The sequence below is a fragment of the Anopheles stephensi genome, chromosome 2 (assembly GCF_013141755.1).
Source record: "Anopheles stephensi strain Indian chromosome 2, UCI_ANSTEP_V1.0, whole genome shotgun sequence".
Lineage (NCBI taxonomy): Eukaryota > Metazoa > Arthropoda > Insecta > Diptera > Culicidae > Anopheles > Anopheles stephensi.
In genome coordinates this window covers 31,245,144-31,262,464 of record NC_050202.1, presented here as the reverse complement: position 1 = coordinate 31,262,464, position 17,321 = coordinate 31,245,144, and the positions used below count along the sequence as shown (strand labels likewise).

At 49.5% G+C, this 17,321-nt stretch overlaps 1 protein-coding gene across 1 annotated transcript; it reads left to right on the top strand.

The window, feature by feature from the left end:
• The first annotated feature begins 1,475 nt into the window (after positions 1-1,475).
• LOC118503246 (chitin deacetylase 1) lies at positions 1,476-15,574 on the top strand. Its single transcript, XM_036036268.1, has 5 exons — positions 1,476-1,957; positions 6,235-6,395; positions 6,509-6,758; positions 12,828-13,149; positions 13,310-15,574. Exons 1-5 carry the CDS (start codon positions 1,906-1,908, stop codon positions 14,136-14,138), a joined length of 1,614 nt encoding a protein of 537 aa, XP_035892161.1. The 5' UTR covers positions 1,476-1,905; the 3' UTR covers positions 14,139-15,574.
• Positions 15,575-17,321: the final 1,747 nt, after the last annotated feature.

Genomic DNA, 17,321 nt, shown 5'->3' with positions numbered 1-17,321 from the left:
GTAAGCTCGGCCGGGATTCCAAAAGAGCTCATTGCGTCGTACAGTTTTACCCTGGATTTGCTGTCATATGCGGCTTTTAAATCAATGAAGAGAAGGTAGGAGTGGAGCTGCTGTTCCGCCATCTTCTCCAAGATTTACCGCATCGTGAAGATCTGGTCAGTGGTTGATTTTCCATTTCGGAATCCTCTCTGATAGTTTCCGACTATCTCTTCGACGAATAGGACAAGTCGATCTTGTAAGATTAGGGAGAAGATCTTGCTACATTCTAGCTTATTTCCCTTCTTGAATGTGGGATTTTTATGCCGAGATTTTTATCATGGTATAACCATATAGTTTGGGGTGGTCTGGAGGCGATACCGGAATCAATCTTCACATGGCAGGACCGTAGTTCAAAATCCTTCCAAATCAACTCCCCGTACGCAGAACTAACTACTTTCATTCGGGTATATCAAGTCACAGAAATCCAAAAATGGCAGGCCGGGATAATTCTAGGTTGTAATGCCCAGGAAGAAGATGATATACATTTAGAACTAGTCAGGACAAGGAACTTGTAAGAATTCTTGCACTATGCATGCTGTCAACAATAGATAAACACTAATTATGATACGATAAACTACAAATCAGACTACACCAAAGCTAATATTTTCGCTGTTTTGCTTGTACATGTTGTGATTCATATCCGGACAACCACTGTCTACAGGAGGACAGATTGGTTAGTATACTGACGCTTCTAGTATCTACCAAGCCTAAGGCACTTCAGAATACAGGGTACAGTGCATCTGGCAGAAGTGTGTAAATGAATTTCAACAGTCTTCAGAGACACAACAAAGTATTGCTTGCTAAATCGAATTTTAACGATACTGCTGTTGTCGCCACTGCATCGAATAATCTTGTTAAGCGGGGATCGGGTTGAATTCCAGCTACCGTTTTGCTACAATTAATCGGTTGCAAATATGCTCATGCAGCGCGCCTAACAATCGACAATTGAAAGGAACGTCCAAATGTCTCATATCCCTGGTTCCACCGTTTCCAACCGCCACCGCCACCACTACCACCAATTGTTTCACGGTCGTCGTCACGGTGCCGAGTCGAGCTCGTATGGAAAGGTGATGTGATGAGCTTTAGGCGCGTGAGCAACCCACCATTCCCACATGCAACGACAACACCAAAGCTCGCACCCATTTTATTTCCCCATGTGGCCTCTGAGGAACTCATGCCCTCGTGAGCACTCTCTTGACGTGTTTCCCCGCATAAAAAGTACGATTCTCGCTGGTGAGTGACTCGGTGCGGACACCCAGCCATGTGTGCACCGCATGCTGGCGCGAGTTTCAGTCGGCGAGATCCAACTTTTTGGCTACGGGCGATCGGCCGTACATTTGGTGTGTGCGCTCGTTCGACCGTCGTTCACTCGCGGACAGTCCCTCCCCTCTCCAGCGTGGCGGCAAAACAGCACAAAAAACAAGCATTCCCCTAAAACCCTGCCACCCGAAGAACGGTCCGTGTGCGTGCCCGTTTCGCAGGAAAGCCCGTCGACCGAGCTGCAAAGCTGCGCGACTGTCGCAGCGTTAAATCAGTGTCTCCACCACGGTCCCAGTCGGCGGAGGTTTCTTTTCATTACTGCTGCTGCTACTGCTACCTAAAGCCTCCTGTTATAATACGAGACCAGGCGCCGAACAGAAAGACAGACAGAGTGTGTGCTTTTGAACAGTGTGTTTTTCAGCGGCCTGCGTGCACAACGTTGCCCTGGCAAGAGGACAATTTGGTTTTAGAATTTTCGCAATTTTCGCTGTAAGTGTAGTTACCGGTGAGGAGCTAGCGAACGTAGCCGAGCTAGACGAGCGAGATTGAGAGTGTGCTATCCTCGCAAACGAGTGCAGCATCAGTGCAGCGAAAGTGCGCGTCAACATGGTGAAGTTGCTGGCCTTAATTGGCATCCTCGCGCTAACGGTGGCAACAGGTAAGCGAGCCTAGTCTTAAGCCTTCCCCATACAAACATTAGCAAAGCTGAAGTCACTACTAGTACGGAGCATGGCTGACATCATCATCATCATCATTGCCACCGTGAGGGCATGAGAGCTTCCGCCTCGCGTTTTGCCCGTTTTGGGTGGAGGGCGTTTTCCAATTTTTACACCTAACCGTCGAAAGTGCACTTGCGTTGGATGCATTTGCAACGGTTCGCAAACTCGCCCAAGAACCAGTTTCTGTGTCACACGCAAAAGCTACCCAGCGACCGAAGAGAGTGAAGCGCGCGATCGAGTAAAGCATTATGCTGCGCCTGGTCGCTTTGGGGCCAACCTTTCACAAATTGCTTGCCAACCCGTGTCCCTTTTGCTTGCGTACCACGTTTTGGCACGCACACAGCATTTGCTTCAGCTTTACAACAATCGATCGTTAACGGTACGGGCTGTGCGATCTGGTGAGCTGTTCTTATGGACGTGGGAGTTCAGCAGTCGCATACATTCGACTCGCTGTGACTCCTCCACAGGGCATGAAAAAGCTTTGACATTCCTGCTCCGCTGGAATGTCCTAATTGTGTCCTAATGATCACACTTCTCGTTTAACACTTCCGTGCCGATCTTACGCTTGCTAGGAAAGGACTTGCATGAAGCGCGATTACCAAACCACCTTATTGCCATCACTACCGGATATGGACACCCCCCACGGATCGGCCCCGAACAAACCGCACCGCACAGATACCATTATACAATCAGCATATGCGGCTGGTCAGATGAATTGCGCACCGTCGCGTCACCACGTCACATCGCCTGACACCACATCACATCACTTGTTGGTTCGTGGTATTTTTTTTTTCGAATTCGACGCTGCCAAGCTTCACATTGGTATTGCGTCCGGAACCAGGTCGAACTGGGGCTGGTTCGCACCGGCTTTCTTTCTCCAATTGGTATTACGTGATAATGCAGCCAGCCAGCCACTGACAAACAGGCTCGGGTGGAGCAAGATCCGGTGTCCGGAGATCCTGGGACGCGCGGTACCACGCAAAACCTGTTCCTCCTCTTAGCGCATAATGCAAGCCAATTTTCAACTCGCCCCATTGGCCATCTCTTGCTCCGTCTGGCATTTTTCTGTTTCCGAGTGAAAACTCCTTCCCGACCTTAAACGAGAGGGGGGAGGACAAAAAAGCATTTAAATGCAGATGTATAGGCTTCGAATGATAACGCTAGGGCGAAATGTCATCCGTGTCAGCGTAAGTGGGTATCGTTGGTGATACTGTCGTAATTGGTAGCCTATTGGATATTTTAGTGAGAGGCTATGATTATTAATTATTTAACAAACTCAAAGATTTGTTGTTGCTCAATGGTCTGGATAGTTGTACTAATGTATTATACTCTCAAGATTTCTGAGGAACAAATAAACTGAAATTTTACATAAAGACTTCAAACCAGCAATCGATAGCAACTTATATTGAGACCTTCTGAAGATCTTAGTGCTGTTGAATTGAATATAATTATGTTCGTCGGGAGTTCAGGCCTCTGTTAAAATAATGAGTACAATGCAGCCGATAGAAACGGCTCCCAACGATAGCAGGAACATTATTGATTCAGTCAATTGATCAAATTTCCAGACTGTTAGACTCCTGTCAGAGATCAGACACATTGATGAGAAACCGTAGTTTAACATTTACGATTCAGCGAATAAGATTATATAGTTTCATATTAAATATTTGCAATACATTCATCGTGTGTGATTTGTAAACCTCTCTAGTTCTTCCAGCTTTTCAATTTGAGCCAGTCAATACAAATGCTCATTCAGGCAGTTGAGTCGTTCTGTGTTGGATTTAGTAAAATAAAAATAGAAAATGCTCGTAATTGTTAACGGCAACGAACAACAAAAGGTGAAGTGGAATTTAATAAGCTATTTAGCCTTAAAATTAAACATCATAAGAATGTGAAACTCACCTTTAATTGGCAGTTATTAAATGGATAAAATTTTCAAATTTATCTTACGGTTCCTCATACCAAAAAACCAAACCGCTGCTTTCGTACATTTACCTTCCACTTTCGGAGGGAGACAGAGAGACAGACGCATACCGCCACGCGCACGGATGGGTATTACTTCGATTTTTTTTCGCTTAAAAACCAACGCACAACACACTCTGCCATTCCTGCGTCGGCCGGTAATGAAGCTCGGGCAGCACCATATACCCAGTGTCAGCAATTATGGGTGCGGGTTACTTATTTTGCCATTACATCCTTTTCCACCGCGGTTACCCACGGAGGGGGGTTGCAGTTGATTTGTTGTTTCCGCCGGTAAGTCGCCACCAAGCCCGTTGCCCTGAAAGCTGGCGGTAAGGTGACTTATGCAATCACGATCGAATCACACACGCGGGCGAAGATCGCGCCGAACCGCCTTTCCGCGTTGCTGCTCGAAAGACGCGCTTACTGCTGCTGCGGTTGCAATCGGCGCGTGATATCGGGGAGCGTGCTGGTTTTCTTCTTTAATTTGCCTTTCCACAACTTCCAACGCGGCTGCTTCCTCGTGTGCTCGCAATACCGTGCGCTCGCACTCAAAATCAATCTTGTTTTCGATTTCCTTCAATTATGATCGGCCATCATCGGGAGCGCTCCAACGCACCGGGAGCGCGCAGAAAACAATTGCTATTGCGTGGCTAGCTTTTCGGTTCATTAGCTGAATCTGTTGCCGTTGGTCGTCGACGGTAGAAAAACGCCGACCGAGCCCCCGGACCGAGAGGAAAGATCAAATAAATGAACTTCAACCCCTTTTGCCGGTTCGGCACGATCGTGGCGTGTCGTGTTTTACAGCAACCAGATGAAAGAAGCCGATCCTGAGGGTGGGGTGGGGGGGGGGGTGGTAGGGGGGTGAGGTATGAAATACCAGACATCTATCTGCTGGTATGGAAAATGATCCATCTGCAATGCTTGGCAGGCGACGGCTTTCGCAACGGCTTTTGGGTGCCGCATCAAATGTCAACCCGAAGCTGTTGCCGGAGGTTTAGTTGTTTCTTCGATGATGGGTTTCTTTCTCCGTTCGCCCCGTCTGTTATTTTTTTCTTGAGATTGTTGCTCGATTGCTCGATCACGAAGCGATTGCTCGGCACGGTACATTAGCGTACTCCCGGCGCGAAATGAATCCCTTCTTGCTGCTTTGCTGCGTGAGCTTGCTTGCCCATTTTTATTTGCGCCAAACCCAAATCCGAATCCGCCTGGCGCAATTGCACCTGCTGTTGCATCGCCAGGGCCGAGATCCGTTACGATCGTGTAATTGAGGTGGGCTAAACATTTGTCGCTTTTGGAGGAGGCTCGGTAACTGCGCCTGAGAAGCTTTCCCAATAGTGGTGCCTTCTTTGCTTTTCAAGGAGTGCCAAAAACAACCGTTACCGAGCTGTAAACCGAAACGGTTCGGCAAAAGGGTAAAGGGTGATCTTTCGTGTAACGATCGGGACTTCAATTCAATGAAGCTTGCAGTTAAGTGTCAAAGTTAAGCGTTAATGTTTCCAGTTCCAGAGTCTGTATCATTATTTGCCTGACCTAAATCGATACTTTTTAACACACTCATCAAGAGATCGATTACTGATCGATGTAACACAGCATGTTGAAGCGAAAGTTAAGCCTGTACGGTGTTGAAGCCTCCACAGCCAATCCTAGGCGATCCTCACACCTCTCGGCATGAATGCTGGGGAGGTCAAGGTTCAAGTGTCTTCAAGCGATACTTAAGCAAGTGCGCTTGCACCGTGAGACTTGTAACCCGAGTGAGTCAATTAATGCGCACCCCCCGCTGGCGAGCTTGACACGCGGACTTAATCATTACCGGTAAACACTATCCCGCGCCGGTGCACATCTTCTTGAACGCTGAGTACCTTCCTCGGCTACGTCGGACATTGATTGCCCAACGAAACAACGACGATTCTTCTGATCGGTATCACCCTGTGAAACGGGCACTAGGTCGCATTGGTAACACCGTTCATCAGACCGTCGTAATGTGCCTGTGCCAAATTGCCGACTAACTGTGCGCACCATTATTCCCAACCTTCCCAAGCACGCCGTAGCAGAACAGACAACTGAACTCGAGCATCTCCGTAGATGGTGTGCCGTGATGCCACACTTACTTTTCCTTCCCCCGGTGCAAATGCGATGCGGCGAGCTTAACCGTTCTGACCTTCGTTGCACTTATTTGCGTTCGGCTCTTATTACGGCGAGAAATAAGTTAGACCTGATGTTAATGTGATGTTTTATTTTCTCGTCCTTCGATGCGCAGCCACGGCCGAAGTGCGAATCAAGCGACAGGCGGAAGAAACCACCAAGAAGGAAGAGTCATTCGAGAAAGAGCTTTGCAAAGACAAAGATGCCGGTGAATGGTTCCGGCTGGTAGCGGGCGAGGGCGACAACTGCCGTGACGTCATCCAGTGCACATCGTCGGTAAGTGTGTACGGTAGCGCAGTGCTCTGTGCATTTTGACATTAATCCAATTATTAACACTGTTTCTGGGGGGGGTTTTTCTTTCCTGCTATCCTCCCTATCGCTATCTACAGGGTCTGCAAGCCATCCGTTGTCCTGCCGGTCTGTACTTCGACATCGAGAAGCAGACCTGCGACTGGAAGGATGCGGTCAAGAACTGTAAATTCAAGAACAAGGAGCGCAAGGTAAAGCCGCTGCTGATCACGGACGAGCCGCTCTGCCAGGACGGATTCCTTGCCTGCGGTGACGGTAACTGCATCGAGCGCGGTCTCTTCTGCAACGGCGAGAAGGACTGCACGGACGGTTCGGACGAGAACTCCTGCGGTAAGTCCCCGTTTCCCCCTTGTCTCTGACAACCCAACGCGTCCCCACGCGGTGTGATGAGTTGAAGGTGATTTCACAACCGATCGAATTTCCTAAATGTTATGCGCCAAAATTAACCACGAACCTTTTCGGCCACGGTGGAGGCCGTGCCATAGATCACGCCCGTTTAAAATTCATATCCATAACCGGCAGCAGCATCGTGTGGCATCCTCACACCGTGGCTGGCACACAATGCAGTGCGCGATCGATCGATCGGAGTATTTGCATAATCCTCCACAATCCGCGCCGAGGCGTGGCAGCGAAACTGGATTCCTTTAAATAAATCCACGCACACACACACACAGCAGAAGAAGAAGAAGAAGAAGCCAAATTCCATCTAATCGAGTTGTTACGAAAAAGTGGTGCTAAAAACCACTTCTCTCCTTGTGTCTGCCCTGTCCGGCGTTGCCACTAGCAACTCTCCCGCCGGGATATAGAAAGATCACATTCCAAACCACGCGAGCCACATACACACACACACACGCATACACACGCTCTACCTCCCATTCAGCCCAGCGATCGGTTTTCGATTGCAGACGCGCTCTGAAACCCACCTGGACGTCCTTGAGGGAGAACCGGCGGACCCAGATAGACACCACAGGTAGTGGTGCCGAAGAGGAGAGGAGTAGAGAAGTAGTAGAAGAGGGGAGCAGCAAAAAAAAAAACGCAACGCAATCTGCTTGCCACCATTGCACAGCAGGATCGTTGGATTCCTATTTTTGACTACAGCATCTTCGCACCAGACATACACACCTTACCCAGAGCTGACCTTGCCAACAGGCTGGTGTGTCCGAAATTGCACTTCGCACGCGGACTCTGCTTAGGCTCATCACAGTTTTAGGCTCGTTTGATTAACGATAGCAGACTAGACGAGCTGCTATTTTTAGATCCGCTCGGTGGCCACCGTCAAAGCAAAGCTTACCTCATGCAGGGATTATACTGGGCTCGCTGGGCAATTACAATTTCACCAACCAACTTTCTCTTTCCACTGACCGACGTTGACTCCTGACGTTGACACGTACCTTAGGATGGCATGGAAAAGTAGAGGGAAAGGAAAAGGGAAGGATCTTTTACCAACCAAAAAAAAAGTGCGATCCCTGCGATCGCCAAACCTTCTCCTCGAATCCGTGTGTGTTTTGGAGCGATTTACATCACGCAGGTATTACAAAATAACAATAACGGATACGCTCGCTCTTTCGCACTGGGATCCTGACAGCGATCAAGACTAATACGCTCTGGCTGCTGCTTTCACATTTTGCATGCACTTTAGCACTCCTGAATGTGCGTTTTTTGTGTTGGAGTTTTTTTGCTTCCCACTTTGACTATGCAGCTCAGGTAATGGAGATGAAGTAAGCACGCACGCACACGCTCCCGTGCCAGAGTGAGCCAATTTCTTCGCCAATTCCGCCGTAAACGTATCGCGAACAGGAACAGCTGGTAAGCGGTGTTTTGCACAAGTCCTGCACCTTCACCGGTTCAACAACAACAACAAAAAAACCCGAGCAACACACCACTCCATCGGGACATCGGTATCGTGGGTGAAGGTGAAAGGAGAAAGGCTACTTTGGAGCCGGATGTAAGCGTGATGATTCTACCGCATTCGGCTCGAACCATTTACTGCTGGCCAGCCTTTCTGCCCGCCGGGCAATTAGCTGGCCGATGGAGGTTGTTTTTCGCTGTTGTTATTACTCGACCTGGCAGCCAATGCGATTGTTTGTATTGGCGGCCGGGACCGACAATGGCCGGGGGCGAGGGTCCATCTGCCATATGAAGTGGTGTGCAGACAACAAAAAAGCGCCAACAGCTCGGCAAAGGTTATGCATGCAATCGCATCACTCCCGGACGATGATGCTCACACGAAAATAGCAACACCGAAACGACAACAAAAACACACATCTCGTGGTGGTGCCTGCTAACAGCAGCAGCAGCAGCAGGTGGAATTGCAAAAGCTTACGCAATGGCTTACGCCGCCGCACCCGGGCATACATCTAACCCCTTTTGCCATCGACGCGGTCGTCTTGTGCCAGCATCTCCACAACGCATGCACAATGTCACGCAAGACGCTGGCCCGCTTGACCCGCTGGAGGCAATCGCCGGCGACTGCTGGGAACAAAAAGGCTTCTTGCAAGCGCTCAAGTCTTAAGCCTATTTTAAGATCTCTTCTTATTCTTCGCACCCGGTGCTGGTGCTGGTTCCATAATTATGTGCGCATATTTTAGACCAAGCACATCGTTGCACAGCCCAAATTCGGCGTCGTGGAACCTCTCTCTATCTCTCTCCGACGTTGCTACCCCGACTAGTTTTCCAACCTGTGTCGGATTTGCATCGATTTGGTTGTTTTGCACTACGAAAAATATGTAAACTAGCTGCGGAGCAAATGATATGCTCTATTTCGAATCGCTGGCTTTGGCTTTTTCCCGAAACCTGATCTACAGAAATGTTCTGCTCGGTAGGTTTTACTCTGAGATCGCAGCAACTTCACTGACCTCGCCCGAAAGGATTCCAATCGGTTCCTTTCTATCTGCCCGGTATTATCGCATGCAATTTCTCTATCAATTGCGAATCGCTTCAGCGTAGCACAAGGTGCAGCAGACAAGATTCCGGCCCGGTGGCCCGGTGTTTAGGTCACTCGGATCAACTCCGAGTGTCTGCCCCGGGTACGAACCGGTCTGTGGCAGCGCACGAACGGCCTGTTTGGTCTCGTTTGGCTTGGTAGCACTGCCGGTGATAGCAACCAGAAGGACCCCGTACCAAGGAGGTTCGATCGGTGTGTGTGTGTGTGCATGTGGTAAAGCGGGTTTGTAGGTTACACGCCGATCAGTGTGTACCCTGCATGTTGGCAACTCTTTCACGACGGCCATCCCTCTTTCCCCCGTAGTGGGGTTTTCGATCGAACGCGGCTTATGCAACCGCCGCCGCCGCCGACACACCGCCAGCCCTGGCGGGTGGGCTTTTCGTCTGGTCTTCATCTGCACGATCGTTTGTAATCGATCGTGGCAGCGACTAGCTCGAGGATCGTGCGCTTTCTCGCGATCACCAACCGTCCGCACCGACGAAACCGACGGGACCGAACGAGACTTCAATTTCATGCACCGAAAAACCGTTCCAACGATCAGACACAATGAAATTAAAGAACCCGCGACCATGTTGCAGCTTAAGTCGCCCAGATTAAGCCAACTGGCAAGGAAGCCAGTCGCGTTTAGCGGTCCCTAAAATCTCACCCCACCACCCCAATTCTTACCAACCGTCAGCTCCCAACGAACATCGCGGCCTATCTACCCCATGTGTCCGTATCGTGGCGTGGGCCGTACTGCAACTAATAGGGTTATTTATTCGCGTATTTGCTTAGCCACATGCTTTCCCTGCCCGGTGGTTTCGTGTGATCGGACCTCGTTGGACCAGTGGACATACCCAACCTCAAATACGCCATCTGGTAAATTGTTGAAATAGCATCGGTCCGGTGGGTAACAAACAAACACAGGACAAAAAAAAAACACCCCAAACAACAACGACGACCGAAAACAACTGTAGGCCGTTTTTTTCGTTTTCCATTCTTTCGACACCCGATCTATCGTCACCCGCGGTGGACCACGGTGGTAATAGACACTTCTAATGGAGCATTGTTGATTAATTTCCGTCCCTGTGTGGTGCCCGGGCACTGGGTACCACTACACGGCGCAACAAGCATGAGAATGCGCTTTTCGCGTGCAGACATTCCTTTCGGGTGGTTGTAGGTTGTAACTGCCCACGGCACATAGGACGCAGCCCTAACGACACGCTATTGGACGCTATGTTTGCTATGGAGCTCAGCTTGAGAGAAGCTGTACAATAGAGCGCGAGGTGTGTACTGGAAGGTGAAAGCTGAAGCACCGTTTTGCGTATAGGAGAATCGAGATAATTCTTGCATATTTTTTCTACCGAGTGCTGTAGGTTGTTTGGCCGTTTCCAGGAAATCCATTCTATCGGCTCGAGAATTCAGGAAGCTTAATGCTCTCACCGCATTGGCGAGGAGTGAGCTCATACCTTTTAATTAAATCAAACGAGGAAACCGAGCGTGAAATTTTGCCTACATCATGGCCATTTAATTTGAAGGCTTGTGACGGCTTAGAACACGTCATACGCATTAGCTTCTAGGACCGGCAAGATGGACAATCGTCCAAAGTTTTACCATTTGCAACATCACATGATGTAGTGTTGCGTCGTCCTTCAAACGTACCGACTCGATCAGTTCCTCGTGGAGTAAGTCCGAAGGCTGGCCGCTCAAACAGGGGGGGTTTGGGTAGAAAAAGTCCCAACCTTTCCTGCCCGCTGCAGGTGCTGAGCACTCGCTGAGCGTTAACTCGCTGGATCCGGTTTGTCAGCGTTGGGTGCGCTGAATACAAGAAGCAGGAAGCAATCAGGAAACGTCGACGATCAGGCTGCCACTTAGTGGTGATCGGGGTGGCGCACATATGGGCACACGGTGCTCCAGTCATGTCGGTGCGGCCCTTCCCTTCCGCGTACGTCACAGCAAACGGTCACAAAAGCGTGCCGATGATATGGGCTTCAGCCACGTCGTCGGCCCAGCGAACGCAACGGATCGATCGAGCGAGCGAAACGAGCAAATGATTGGCCGTTCGTCGGGTCAACCTGCCGCCGGGAGCATGTCCGTCAAACAGGTTTACTGGGCGCTCATTATAGGCGGCAAGGTTTGTGGAGCTCCAGGAGCTGTGGTGACTTATTTTCGGACATCGTATCCCATCACATGGCCCAAAAGTAGACGTTGACTCCCGCATGGTGTCACGACGCGACGTGTACAGGGAGTAGTCCCCAGTGATCGCTCTATGTCTCTCCCTCACTCTACCAATATCTCTCTCTCTGCTTGGCCCAGACTTGGCACGACGCCTTAAGCACACACTTTCGCTTTGCGTAATATTACCTTCTCCCGAATGGTAGTGGGACGCATAATCCCGAGCCGGTTTTGCGTCCGAAGGAAAGTGAACGAGCAGGCAAACCTGAAACGCACACAAAAACTAGGCCCAAGACCGGGTTGCTGCCACCGCCAAACCGCCTATCGCCTTCGCCTGCCTGCGCTGCGGTTATCAAATCGGCGTGATCTTTACGGATCTTTCTCTCCGACACCGTCCGACAGCGTCTAGCGGGTCACGATCCCCGGCGGGTGTGGTACGAACGTCCCCAGGGAAAAGCGTGTACGCACGGCACGGTGACGACTTTCGGACGTCGCCACTCGAGCTCGGAGTGGAGTCGCGGTGTTTGCGTCGATATGTAAATTGAATTTCACTCTCGATTTCGTTTGAGAAAACTGGATTTCGGTCCCGTAAGGTTCGACCCCCGCCGGCCCAGGAGCTTAGCAACAACGCTCGCCTGCTTTGTTTTCTTATCAGGTTTCGGGCGCTGCTGTCCATTCCACCCCAACCATTTTAGTCTGCTGTTGGCTTTTATTCAATCGTGATTTGACTTTTGTTTGATTCCCGCCAAAAACAACATCGACAACAACAGCCGCAGCAAAAAAAATCCAAAGTACCGGAGGGGAACAAAACAAGCATAACAGATGCCTTTGATAGACGTCTGAAAGGAAACCAAATACGTTCGACTGGTTCGGGGACAACGTTGCTGACAAGTTCATGCTTTCCCAACTGAAACTGCATGAGGTTTAACATCAGTCTCGGTTTCTCGTGGCGGTCAACATGTTTCCTTTGTTTCGTAACAACAACCAACCCACCGGGCAGGTGTACCGATGAAGATCGCTATCAAGCCGCAAGTCATAAGTGGGAATGCAACGTTCACGGTCCTGTGTGCGGTCTGATGTCCACTGCACGGTTTGCTTTTCCATTGCAACGGCCATCCATTCGCTCGTGGTAGTGAACCTTGAAAACCTTGCACTTACAATGTCCGGGTCCAACTCTCATCCATCATCTCCTGCACACATGCACACGACACAATTAATGGCAAAAAGGAAGAGATTGCTCCTCGAGTCGATGTTTCCACCGGTGCTTATATGTACATTCTTTGCATCCGTTGTCAATCTAGATATCGAGAACGATCCGAACCGTGCGCCACCGTGCGATGAGTCCGTGTGCCAGCTGCCGGATTGCTTCTGCTCGGAGGATGGAACCACCATCCCCGGCAGCCTGCCGGCCAAGGATGTGCCGATGATGATCACCATCACCTTCGACGACGCGATCAACAACAACAACATCGACCTGTACAAGGAGATCTTCAACGGCAAGCGCAAGAACCCGAACGGTTGCGACATCAAGGCGACGTACTTTGTCTCGCACAAGTACACCAACTACTCGGCCGTGCAGGAGACGCACCGCAAGGGTCACGAAATTGCGGTCCACTCAATCACGTAAGTACCGGTTGGCAGATCTTAACCGAGAGGATCTCTCTCGGCTTGGCATTACTATCATTCTGTCCATATGCATCGGTTGCGTTGCGAAACGTTTGCGCCTTATCCCATCATCTGTTGGACGTCATGTTTTCTTCACCGTTTTCATTTTGCACCACAGTCACAACGATGAGGAACGCTTCTGGTCGAACGCCACCGTGGACGACTGGGCGAAGGAGATGGCCGGTATGAGAATCATCATCGAGAAGTACGCCAACATTACGGACAACTCGGTGGTCGGTGTGCGTGCACCGTATCTGCGCGTCGGAGGCAACAACCAGTTCACCATGATGGAGGAGCAGGCGTTCCTGTACGACTCGACCATTACGGCGCCGCTCTCGAACCCACCGCTGTGGCCGTACACGATGTACTTCCGCATGCCGCACCGGTGCCACGGTAATCTGCAGAGCTGCCCGACCCGCTCGCACGCCGTCTGGGAGATGGTGATGAACGAGCTCGATCGCCGGGAGGATCCGACCAACGACGAGTATTTGCCCGGTTGCGCGATGGTAGACTCCTGCTCGAACATTCTCACCGGTGACCAGTTCTACAACTTCCTCAACCACAACTTCGACCGGCACTACGACCAGAACCGTGCCCCGCTTGGTCTGTACTTCCACGCCGCCTGGCTCAAGAATAACCCCGAGTTCCTGGACGCGTTCCTGTACTGGATCGATGAGGTGCTGTCCAACCACAATGATGTGTACTTCGTCACCATGACGCAGGTCATCCAGTGGATCCAGAACCCGAGAACGACCAACGAGGTCAAGAACTTCGAGCCGTGGAGGGAGAAGTGCGTTGTTGAGGGTCAGCCCGCCTGCTGGGTGCCCCATTCCTGCAAGCTTACCTCCAAGGAAGTGCCCGGGGAGACGATCAATCTGCAGACTTGCGTCCGCTGCCCCAACAACTACCCGTGGGTGAACGATCCTACCGGTGACGGATTCTTCTAAGCTGTCACACCTTTTGAAGCAGTAGCGGGTGCTTTTTGAGCAGCTCTTCTCTTTTGACTCGTTTAACGGTTGCGTGCTCCTTGGAGCTCAACGATCGTGGAATTTCAATTTTTATCGCCCACTACCACATTTATCCTGTCCTATAGCGATACTTAAACTTTCGGTCTTTCACTTTATGGCACACTGGAGCACCAGTGGAGCAAAGGACAAATCAAATGCAACTACGCACTTCTCATCTTTCGTGCGTTGCTCCAATCGAATCGAAGCACTCCTCCCGGCGGGAGGGAGGCTACTGGGTAGTAGTCAACTAAAGCGACCATCCATTCTACCCGGTCCTTCTCCTCAACGTCTAGTCTCGCGCCTCGTAGCCACTTTTGCGGCAGTATTGCCGTTGGCCATTCACGAGACTACCACACATTGCCGCCCCTCCCCGGGAAGGGGAAAATCGGAGGAGAACTCCCTGCTATTCCTCTTACAAATGGAATACGAAAACACGCATCAGAAGAGTAGAGGAAGCAAACAACGAATGCTGTGGATATTACAATTATGTATTTTTTGTCGTTTATAACTTAATTTAATACAACACAAAATGAAGAAAATTAAAAAAAAACAACAAACAAACAAACCAACACAAAAAAATACTGCGAAAAAATATCCATTCTACCCGCAACAAACATAACACAGGCAAACGAACGACGAAACTATAACATTGCTATTGTACATCCGAGGAGTCCACAGAAAAACGCTGAAAAAACAATTCCTCCTCCTCCCGCCACGGTATTCGCCACCCTCTTTTCCCGGATAGAGAGAAAAGGAGGGAGATACAAATTTAACAACAAACTGATTGAACACAGAGCAACTCTTCAGTAGGGGTCACAAATTCAACCCCCGTCTTCCTAAAGCGGGATTTGGACAATTCCATTCGTTATAAACCTTGTCCTGTATTTTGCTACTCCAACCTCAAGGTACACTTTCCCGCTCCTCCAAACCCCTTGCTCGACTCGATTAATATGTAAATACTGTGTAGACGCTAGTTGTTTAAGTGATTTCTGTGCCGTATAAGCGGTTCTTGTTTGTGTGCGCGGAATGGAAGAAAGCCCTCTTTCCAAGACCCTTTTGCAGGTTTCAGGTTCAATGTTGGGGTGGGCGTTTGTCCCCACGCATTGTTGAACGGCTCCAAAAATCTCAACATTTGGCAAATAGACGCACGCTGCGTAACCGAACACGAATTACTACAGCTCATTTGAGCCACAAAAAAACATTGTCAGAAACTAGTTTGAATGCATATGTTAAAGCTTTCCCCTTTTCACGACCAAAACCCCCCTCTCTCCGCCCCCCCCCCCCCCCACCTACCCATTCCATGTAAAAGTCGACTGTTGTTAGCAGAAAATTGGAAAGAAGACAAAAATAAAGACTATTTTAGAGAAAGAAACCCACCCACCCTGTGTGTATCGTGTCGCCTCGTTCGCCATGTTCGTAACATGTTGCAATAGGTATCGATCGTTCTGCGGGAGGCTGCGATCGTCAGGAGGATCGACGTTCGAAACTTTCCAAAGGTACGCTCCTCCATGTAACTGTGCATCGCGAAACGCAACATGCGCATGCGCACGGAACGAAAGAAAGGGAGAGTTGGCAACGGTTTTGCTCCTTTTTTTTTGTTGGTTTTGCTCCCCCACTGCGTTCATTCAGTTTTCTATCCAATCCAAGGTGATCCAGTAATCATACCACATACCACCCTCGTATGACACCCTGTGGGGCCACTGCCACCCATCGGATCAGGGGACTTAGACGATGGCCGTGTGACGACGACGAGACCGCACGAAAGGTGGCCACATTACCGTATATATGCAGCGTTGCCTATCTGCCAGCTACTACTACTACTACTACTACTACTACAACTCTTGTTCTCGTCTGCTTCCCTGTCTGATCGTGGCGGTTTCGTGACCGTGCAGTGAAAGACGGTGCCTGAGATTGAGTTAGAAACAGTCGATGAAGTGTATGTATTTTTTTTTTCCTTCGCTTTCGATTCATCCACAAAAAGGTATGCCTGAGGGTGATTATACCGTATGTGTGTGTGTGGATGTCTGTTTCATCTCACGATCGTACCGTTGTTTACTGGTTACCGATTAAAGCTAAGCGACAGTGCAACGGGCTTTCGATGGGAACCGTCTCTCAAAACGAGTATCAGTTGTGTGTGTCCCCCCGGTGTAGCCCGGAACGTGTAGCGTATCGTCACGACGACGCCACCGCCACACCGCATCTTAATAATGGCGAAGAACCAACTTCTTTTTTTTCCCAGCGTGCGCTAATGTCCACGTTCCACGTGGACGGCAGCAGCGTGGCCACGTTCGCACCTTTCCGCTTCAGACAATCTAGGCAGGTTTGCCCAGCGTCTAGGCGTCTTCGGACATGTTTTGTAGAATTTATGATAATGATCTGGTCGAAGAATTTGGTGTCGAAATGCTTCTGTGAGAGCCTGCGCAGTTGCTAGTGGTCGGAAGCATTCACACGCAAGCTAAATCCGGAACACCAACCCCGAGGCGGGAACCGGGATGAAACCTTAATCATAAGCTCGCTTCAAGGTTGGGAGGTGGTGGTTAAAAATAAACGAGTTATGATTGGTAATATGGAAAGGTGGTTGAGTCACATACGGCCATTTTAATCAGGGATCGCTATCAATCAACAATTTCATGAACAAGATAGTTCAGTATAATCTATGCTTAAACTCTGAAAATAGGTCCTGAATAGGTCTGGAATGAGGAGATCTGTTTCTCGATCAGTTATAATCTCAAGACAGTCTTGATGTTCTTGAAACATATTTTTCAACAAATTGAATTCGATTCGATTATTGATATCACTACTTGTGTGTCACATACAGGGTGTGCAAGCTATGTTTGACAGTTCCCTGAGAAAATTAAAAAACAAATTAGCGCCAAATAAATAATTAAAAACACTTTTTCATAGGATGAGAATCTTCATTCGAATAATTGAAAATAGCCGCCCTCTGCTTCGATACTGGACTCGACCCGTCACTGGAACATGCAACAATGCCTAACCATGTCTTCCATTTGCGATAGGAATTTTCTCAAAATTCAGGTTGCCACAATTCGGGCGACTTTTGATTGTTTGATTCACTCGACATTTTATTCACTATTAACACACGCTCTTAGCTTTGGAATGAGA

Bases quoted from the DNA above. Each gene is read 5' to 3' on its own strand.
- LOC118503246 (XM_036036268.1), top strand. From the start codon at position 1,906: ATGGTGAAGTTGCTGGCCTTAATTGGCATCCTCGCGCTAACGGTGGCA. The intron at 1,958-6,234 runs GTAAGCGAGCCT...TTCGATGCGCAG, and splicing joins CGCGCTAACGGTGGCAACAG to CCACGGCCGAAGTGCGAATC. The intron at 6,759-12,827 runs GTAAGTCCCCGT...TTGTCAATCTAG, and splicing joins TTCGGACGAGAACTCCTGCG to ATATCGAGAACGATCCGAAC.